This window comes from Carassius carassius, chromosome 37 (assembly GCF_963082965.1).
Source record: "Carassius carassius chromosome 37, fCarCar2.1, whole genome shotgun sequence".
Taxonomy (NCBI): domain Eukaryota; kingdom Metazoa; phylum Chordata; class Actinopteri; order Cypriniformes; family Cyprinidae; genus Carassius; species Carassius carassius.
The window spans coordinates 24,135,054-24,144,879 of NC_081791.1; the positions used below are offsets into that span (position 1 = coordinate 24,135,054).

At 36.2% G+C, this 9,826-nt stretch overlaps 1 protein-coding gene across 1 annotated transcript; it reads left to right on the forward strand.

Moving 5' to 3' along the window:
- Positions 1-2,988: 2,988 nt before the first annotated feature.
- LOC132118470 (serine/threonine-protein kinase PINK1, mitochondrial-like) lies at positions 2,989-9,635 on the forward strand. The gene is made up of 8 exons (XM_059528321.1): positions 2,989-3,461; positions 4,260-4,538; positions 4,678-4,781; positions 4,865-5,047; positions 5,751-5,914; positions 6,701-6,825; positions 7,127-7,357; positions 8,717-9,635. Exons 1-8 carry the CDS (start codon positions 3,105-3,107, stop codon positions 9,005-9,007), a joined length of 1,734 nt encoding a protein of 577 aa, XP_059384304.1. The 5' UTR covers positions 2,989-3,104; the 3' UTR covers positions 9,008-9,635.
- Positions 9,636-9,826: the final 191 nt, after the last annotated feature.

A 9,826-nucleotide genomic window follows, 5' to 3' on the forward strand; every position in this document is an offset into this window, starting at 1 on the left:
GTTTTTGGAGTCATCATTTCAGGTCAACATATTTTCTTTATTATAATCAATTTCACAAGGTCAGCTAAATATCAGTAATGCATATAAAGCTTATTCTGTCAAAATATGGCAAGTTCAAATGCAAATGCAATCATGTGCTTCTATATTTGTATATGTTGAGGAATTTTTTTTTTATATATAATAATACTAATAATAATATTTAAGTTAATTTAAGTTAATTATAAAAAACTTGAGTAAACACCAAATGTAAAATGCTGTCTAAATTATTCCGCAGGAAGGTATTTTAAGGTACTTTAGGCTTTAATGGTGCTCATATGTTGATAAGTGCAGTCATGTCACACTTTTATAGCTTTTATGAAAAAGTTTTACACTGAGCGCCAACCTCCCGCTCTCTCTCGTGAGGCCAATAAGGAAGTGACTAAAACTGCAATTCATCGACTGGCCGCTTGAGGCTGGCTGCAAAAGGGAGTCAGTCCCATAGACTCCCCATGTTAAAATGCCCAACTTTACAGCAGGAAAAAACATGTTTACAGCCTGGTTCAAAAAATGATTTTGGTCTAAATAGCTCATTTTGCCCTTCATGACAACTGTGAGGGCGGTGAATTTTTTTATAACTCATCCGTTTAAATTATATTAAGACTTAAAGTTCTGCATAATTAAGGGCGTGGCCACTTGAGTGACAGGGAGATTGCCGCTGCTGACATTGCCGTCGCGCTAGGTGGGCGTGGCTACAGCAACTAGCTCCCGCCTTTTTGCCCATTTTTGATTGTCCGGGAGAGTCGCGCGGTGACGCGCTGCCAAGATGGCGACGGCCCGCTCTACACACTTTAGGCTTCAAAAACTCTCTTCAGTAGTCTACGGGTGACGTCACGGACACTACATCCATATTTTTATACAGTCTATGCATTTGACATTTGTTTGTAAATAAAAATTAAATACATAATCCTCTCGCTCTCTTTTGCTCATTTTCTGTGCTATTTAAATATTTTTAAGCGCAACAATATACTGTTAAGGCATGATGGACCAAAGATGGTTATAAATAATTAAAGCTAATAGTTTTCTTTTAACAGACTATAGAAACAGACGGTTGGTCTGGGAACGCCCCCGGGAACGCCCCGTCACGTGATGTGAATTTAGCCCGTGGGGGAAAACATTGCCTTGGCGCCAATTGAAATATACGAGACAATCATGTCGAAGAGTTGCTGTGTCGTTTTCTGTACCTCCAATAAACTAACAAATTATGAATTGAAGTTCTACATCCTTCCTAATAAACATACAGAACCGGAAAGGATGACAAAATGGCTACAAGCAATAAGTTGTGAGGATCAAGGGAAGTTGTGGAATCCCAAGACTAAGCATGTGTATGTGTGCAGTCGGCATTCATCACAGGCAGGCTACGTTGTGTTCATTATAACGTTATCAAAACTGTGTAAGGTTGTTACAGAAAGTGGCATGCATATATAATTAGCCTTATCATTCTACCTGAAGCAAAACTATGTAACGTTAGCCTAGTGTCGAACATAAACCCACGTAAAAAAGCGTGTGGACACGTAACCACTTAGTTTTGTGTCAGAAATTTTACAATTTCATTCATAAATTCACCCCGTCTGTGTTTGTGAAACAATTGAATCGCGGAATCCAGTCAAAAATAGAACTTGCTGTATAAAGCAGAACGTCACGGAATTTGGCTATTTTTGAATGAATACATCTACATTAGGGCTGTAAAATGAATCAAATCTCGATATGGACTAGTGTATATGAATATTAAAGTTAAAAGAGACTACAATTGTTCTACGTGTCTCTGGGAATGAGCGCTCAATGTTCATTTTTGTCATTCAAATACACACGATGTTCGCTGTGTTTTCCCCCACGCCGACTCCGCCCTCGCCACGCCCCCAGCTATGACTAGATGCCGACTGTATGTATGCTAAATGATATTTATTTATTTGTAATTTTGTCACAGTAAATAGTTTAAAGCCTTTTGCATGTATTATTTGTCTGACTGAAGTACAATACTGAAACGTAGTTCCCTTTCAGCGGTTACTGATTTGAGGTTTGACTTGGTTTAAAATTATCTCACACATTTCCTTTAAGCTAAGTATTCCTAAATTAAATGTTGTATCATTGAGGAAAATGTTTCAATACGTCTGCACTTTGGCACTTAAGAAAAAATGACATGCAGCATTCGTTTTAATTTCTTTATTTTTACATAAATCATTGATCGCGGAAAAACGCGAAAGAAAAAAAATAATGATGTGCGGCTTTTCAGGGCTTCCGTACTTTTTTGATTGGATTGTTAAAAACGCCTATTTCCTGTATGAAAACACCCCTAAATGGGGAAACGCCCCCTTTTTGTTCCGCAGAGACCTATACTTGAAAACAATGGCAAAAGAACGTAAGCAGCCTAATGCACTAATCATGTTTCAGCTTCCTTTGATACTGTCACTTAACAGACTGGTCATGTCATCTGTCTTACAGTTTGGCTCATACGTTTATATGTCCAAATCTGATGAATCTTACAAACTGATGACAGTGGAGAGAGCTCCTTCATTTGTTCATTTGGCCCTGATGACCTGAGAAAAGAAAAAAAACCCTGTTGGCAATTCGACTGTAATAAAAATAAAGCTATATGTCGTGTTACAAACCAGGTGTACAGTACAGATTATAGCACTTATATATCATTGCTCTTTTTGTTGTTTTTGATTGCTTCCACTGTCCTCATTTGTAAATCGCTTTGGATAAAAGCGTCTGCTAAATGAATAAATGTAAATGTAAAATGAATAGATGTAAATGTATTATTTTCCAATTAAAAATACATAAATATAAACTGATAAACAAAGTCCATATCCTGTTGTGCTGCTGTGTGGTTAATAACTGACTCACCCCTTAGGACTCTTTATTGATACTAATATTAATGTACTTTTATTGTGAAATACGTTTCTGACCTTTATTTTGAAAGTCAACAACAAAAAGTGACATCTCGTGGACCAATGAGCGTTACATAAACACTGTCCTTGAGTAAATAATGTAGGGAGAGGTTGTGTCGGTAAACAGGCCCGGTTAATTTCTCTTATCGTGAAAATTAGTTCATTACTCGGCTCAAAATGTCAGTGAAACATGCTCTCAGTCGGGGGTTGGAGCTGGGAAGGTCGCTTCTCCAGCTGGGGCTCTTTAAACCAGCCGGCCGTGTGGCAGCGAAGCTCCGCGGTGAGAGGCTGCGTGTGTCCCGCTCGACCCGCACCGTCCAGCCGCAGACCTTCCTGCGCGTTCGGTTCCGCTTCTTCCGCCGGTCTCTCAGCGGGCTGGCCTCCCAGCTCCAGTCCGGGGCTTTCAGGAGAGGGCTTGGAGGTGGTGCTCCCAGAAACAGAGCTGTTTTCCTGGCTTTTGGGGTGGGTTTGGGGCTGATTGAACAGCAGCTGGAGGAGGACAGGACCAGCGCTGCTCTGTGTCAGGAGATACAGGTGAAAAACATCATCAACAATGACGACATTTGTATATCTAATAATAATAATGATATTGCATAATAATTGAGCGTTCCTGTAGCTCAAACGGTGACATGGTCATGAAGAGAGAAGGCATACAAATTTATTCGCTTTGGTAATTAACGTAACTGCATAAACCAACAAATATAAAATAATTAAGTCAATTAAATGTATATGGCTTGGCCATCACAATAGTAAATTACATTTTAAAATGTATTAAATAGAAAACATTTATTGTAATAATATTTTACATATTTACATTATTTACTGTATTTTTTTACAAAATAAATACAGGCCTTTTGTAAACTTTGACTAGTAATGCATATATTATTATACTTTAACACATAATATTACACTTGTTATATTAATATAATATTATTGCAATGTTGCATTATTTACTCCTTGTTGCATAAAACACTTATTGCATGTAACATTGCGATATTACATTTACAGTAATTCATAAAAATGTAATTGAAACATAATTAAGAAAACAAGTCTGGTTACAAAATACTGAACAGTAACAATAATTTATGTTTTGCATGTCATTATTTTACATTATCTATCACATCAGGTTACTACTTTCTTCTAAAGTTTATTAGCCCTAGTCAGTTTTGCACAAGCACACATGCAAATGATATGCAAAGAGTATTATAAATATATGCAAATTACAACATAACAGTTGTATCCATAATGTAAACTTCTTTATTCATTTTCATTTAAATAAATTCCAGAAAAATTGTTTATTTACAGGCTTATTTACATGTTTTTTCGGTGTAGGCCGTATTCAGAAAGAAGAAGTTCCAGACGCCTCTGAAGTCTTCTACATTGGGGTACAAGTTGGAGGACTATGTAATTGGGAAACAGATCGGGAAGGGTTGCAATGCAGCGGTGTATGAGGCAGTGGCTCCGTTCGCACCCCCTGTAGAGAGGGGGAAGTGTTCACTGGTGGAACTCAACCAGAAAGAAACGGATCATGACAATAAGAAAGCAGGACCACTTCGATTCTCAGCTACACCCAGCTTTCCTTTAGCTATGAAAATGATGTGGAACATTGGGGTGAGGATTTAGAGTATTTTAGCATTCTATTATGGAATAAAATTAATTATTTTGGATTTTGTGTAAAATGCATATAAAATACAGCATTCCAGAATCCCTCAACAGTTTTTTCTAATGAACATCTGATACTATTCAATAGGCTGGTTCATCAAGTGATGCCATCCTTCGCTCTATGTCTATGGAGTTGGTTCCTGCATGTCCACAGGCTTTAACAAAAGAGCAAGGAGAGTTTGCTTTGGATGGGTGAGTCCATATGTAGTCTTTAGCAGTACAGCATGGCCTTAAAATAGACTGAATCATTGCCAATGGCTTTGCTATTTTTACAGCCACTTTGGAATGGTGCCTAAAAGACTGAGCGCTCATCCCAACGTGGTCACAGTGTACCGGGCCTTCACTGCTGAGGTCCCGCTGCTGCCTGGAGCTCAAGAGGAGTACCCCGATGTCCTGCCTGCCCGACTCAATCCACTGGGTTTGGGCAGCAATCGCACACTGTTCCTGGTCATGAAGAAGTGAGGAAACATGATAGAACCCTGTTAAAAACAAATACATAGATATACACATTATATATATATATATATATATATATATTACCAAAATATTATTTCATATTATTTTATTACTTTATAACAAATTCATTATCATAATAAATAATTACAATATATGGTTTTTCCTATCTGTATTGTTATAAAAGTAGTTAATAAAAAAATAAATACAATATAAATACAAATAATTAATGATAATTCTTATTATATTTATTTATTATAAAATGTATTTGTTATAAACAAATATCAAAAATAAAAAAGAATTTATCATACAAATAAATAATAATGATAATTATTGTTACATTTATTAATAGTAAGTATATTTGGTGTATTTGTTATAAAAACTAAATTAAATAAAAATTTAAAAAATGATAATTTAAATAGAATAATAATTATTAGTATCTTTATTTAGTACTGTTTATTTATTATGAAAATAAAAAATAAGTAATAATAAATAATATTATATTACTATAATGCATATAATAATATATTTTATAAGAATGTGTTATATAATAATGTTTATGTATTAGTTACCGTTAAATTTGTAATATGTTAAATCTGTTTGTTTACATGCAAAACAAAAAACAGGCCTTTAGACTAATTTTCTGTTGGATGCTGCTTGTGGTCAGTCGTTGAATCTGTAAAGTCCTGATTGATGTCTGTGCTGTAGTTACACATGCAGCCTGCGGCAGTACCTGGGGGTGTGCGTGCCGAACCGGATGCAGGCGTCTCTCATGCTGCTGCAGCTGCTGGAAGGGGTGGATCATCTCTGCAAAGAAGGCATCGCTCACAGAGACCTCAAATCAGACAATGTGCTCCTGGAGTTTTACAGCGGTAAGAGTCATTAGACAGGGCAGACAGCATTTCATGCTAATGTAGACTTGCAGCATTTTGCCAAGTAAATTCTTTAGGGTGTTTTCACACTCGGTTCACTCGCCTGGTCCGAACCCGAGTTCGGTTGCTCCCCCCTCCCCCTGCCCCCGCTGGACTGTGTTCATATTATAATATTTGAGTCCGAACCGCGGTTCGCTTGCATCATCAAGCCAGCAGCTGTTTACCCCGTTGCTTGGTAACGACAGCGCGGGAGAAGGCGGCAAATGCATAACATTACTCTCTGCACTTTTATGTATTACGTTTTTGAACGTTTTCGTTTTGTTTATAAAGCTTCGGAACATAACGCCACTTGCGTCTGTCTTACGAATTTACTGAAAATGCTCTAAAGAACGTTGAAGGCGAACATAAATGAGATGTACAGCTCACTGCTTGCAGCGCGTCAGTCATGCTCATCAGGAAAGTGAGTGAAACACACACACAAACACACATTTTCATCAAATAATTTGTCATTAAATGCGGTTAACTTCCGCGATTGGTACGATTGCGTTCACATAAGCAGCGAACCGTACCAGAGTTCACATGAAGCGTACCCCAGACCACCGTTTTTAAGTGGACTCGGGTACGGTTTGCGGGTGCGCATCCGAGTACAGAAGACAGCGTTCACATCATCCAAACGAACCGAACTCTGACATCAATCGAACTCGGGTGTGCACCAAAAGTGCTAGTGTGAAAGCACCCTTAATCACATTAATTGTAACATTGCTGTAATATGTTTTTATTTCAAAGCCGGGTGTCCCCGACTGGTGATCACTGACTTCGGCTGTTGTCTGGCAGAGGATTTGGGACTCAAGCTGCCCTTCAACAGCTGCTGGGTTAACAGAGGGGGTAACGCTTGTCTGATGGCGCCCGAGGTGAGAAACGTCTGAAATAACACTCAACGTGTCAGGGCTCAACAATAAGGATTTGTTCTGCTTGCCTTTTCAGGCCAGTAATTCAGATTTCTGCTTGACCTGTAAAAAATTGTTTTAAGCATTTTAAGTTAAATGTTATATTTCCATTTATAATTGTAAAGTTCAAATTTTAAAATATATAAGGAAAAGGTGAAAGCAATAATGTCTCTTGCAAGGCATTTATCTGATTATTACTGATTTTTTTAAATTTATTTAAAAATTGTATCAAATGAAATGTATTTATGATGCCTTTGTCCTCTAGGTGGCCACAGCAGTTCCAGGTCCAGGGGTGATGATAGATTACTGTAAAGCAGACGCCTGGGCTGTAGGGGCCATCGCCTATGAGCTCTTCGGTCAGCCGAACCCCTTCTACAGCTCAGAGGGTCTGGACACTCGCACTTATGAGGAACAACAGCTTCCTCCACTTCCTGCTTCTGCACCTGATGATGTACAGCTAGTAGTGAAGCTACTGCTACGCAGAAACACTCGCAAGGTATAATATTTACCAAGAAACACTACCTTATATACTGGCAAAGGCAATTCTTATTATATATATATATATATATATATATATATATATATACAGTACAGACCAAAAGTTTGGAAACATTACTATTTTTAATGTTTTTGAAAGAAGTTTCTTCTCCTCATCAAGCCTGCATTTATTTGATCCAAAATACAGAAAAAACATTAAAAACATTAACATTAATAAGAAAAAAGTAATATTGTGAAATATTATTACAACTTAAAATAATAGTTTTCTATTTGAATATACTTAAAAAAAATAATTTATTCCTGTGATGCAAAGCTGAATTTTCAGCATCATTACTCCAGCCTTCAGTGTCACATGTAACATCCAGTCTATCACATGATCATTTAGAAATCATTCTAATATTCTGATTTATTATGAGTGTTGGAAACAGTTCTGCTGTCTAATATATTTGATGAATAAAAGGTTAAAAAGAACTGCATTTATTAAAAAAAAAAATTCTAATAATATATATTCTAATAATATATTTTCTTTACTATCACTTTTTATCAATTTAACACATCCTTGCTGAATAAAAGTATTGATTTTATTTAAAAAGAAGAAAGAAAAAAAATTACTGACCCCAAATTACTGACCAGTAGTGTATATTGTTATTACAAAATATTTATATTTTAAAAACATAGCTTCTTTTTTTCTTTTCTTTTTTTATTCATCAAAGTATCCTAAAAAAGTATCACATGTTCTGAAAAAATATTAAGCAGCAGAACTGTTTCCAACTTTAATCATGAATCATCATATTAGAATGATTTCTAAAGGATAATGTGATAATGATCCTAAAAATTCAGCTTTGCATCACAGAAATAAATGATAATTTAAAGTTTAATAAATTTAAAAACAATTATTTTAAATTGTAATAATATATCACAATATTACATTTTTTTCTTTATTTTTGATCAAATAAATGCAGGCTTGATGAGCAGAAGAAACTTCTTTTAAAAACATTAAAAATAGTAATGTTTATATATATATATACACAATTAAGTTAAAAAATGTTTTTTTGATGATTTATATTTGGGTCATAAAAAATATAACTTGTAAAATTATATTTTAAGTAGTCACATTTCAGGAACACTTAATGCTCTTTAGTATTAATTTTAAGCAATACATTTTGACAGATTTCATCTTCATTCAGATCATTATTTATAGTAGTAATAATGCATGCTTTATTGTTGTAATATTAATATCATGTTTAAAATCTGTCAGGCTCTGGTTTACCCATAGAGAAACTCTTGAATATAAAAACTAAGAAGATAAAGCAGTTGATTGACTGATTGATTTCCTAATGTCCCTGATGGTTTGCAGCGCCCCAGTGCTCGTGTGGCCGCTAACATGCTTCACATCAGCCTGTGGGGCAAGCGTGTGTTGGCCAGCTTGGATCGGGCCAGAATGGATGAGCTGAAGGACTGGCTGCTGTGTCAGTCTGCTGTGGTGCTGCTGAAGGGTCGAGGGTCCGGCGGGAGCTCCGTGGAAGCTGAACTCCAGAGATGCTTCCTCGCCAACATAGACCTGGAGGACCTCCGCGCCGCAGTCAGCTTCCTCATGTACGGACAAGAGCAGTGGAAATCGCTGCTAGTGCACTACACTGAGCCTTAGTGTGTGAGTGAGTGTTTACTAGAGAAGCAAGCACAGCTCAGTACAAGTCACTTTTTGTAGATTGTAGAAGCACTTTAATTTTAAAGTCCATCACTGGCATATTTTGAAATGATGGCAGTTTATGCATTTGCACTTTTCACTATACATTAGGAAAACTTTATGCTGTTGATGACTCTTTAGAATAACTGCTTAAACCAGGTACAAATTCACGCATAATGTAATGCATTAATATCCACAGTATATGACAGTATACTGAATATTGCTTTAAAAAGTAGGCAAATGAATGCAGTATAAACTATAGAGTTGGTGGTTTTCTGACAGGATATTCAATACAAATTTGAGTTGAACTTTTGGTAACTGATTGCATCATGAAATGTGTCACTGGAGCAGAGTTGGTAGGAGGGGTTAAAAAAGGAATTGGGACTTGTGATGTCACTTTAGAGGTTGAGCAAGTGATTATATTTGGATGAATTTGCTTTTACAATCTTTGGAATAACTTGTTTAGATGAACTGTCATCGTGCATGTGCATTAAAAGTAAACAGGGTGAATTTTGAATGCACGTTGACTTTATGGTACATGGCCTGGAAAGGAGATAAATGGCAAAAACAATAAAAAATGTCAATAGTATGGAAATAATGTGTTTATTTGCATGTGGCAATAAAACAGTTTGACAAGTAATTACACGTTAACATTTACACTGCAGTGTATTATCATTGTGATATTCGCATTACTTTGGAATAAATTGCATTGCCCAAGAGAAATGGATATAGTGCACCAGTCCTCTTAGCAGAAATGCATACGACAATATATAAGCTATA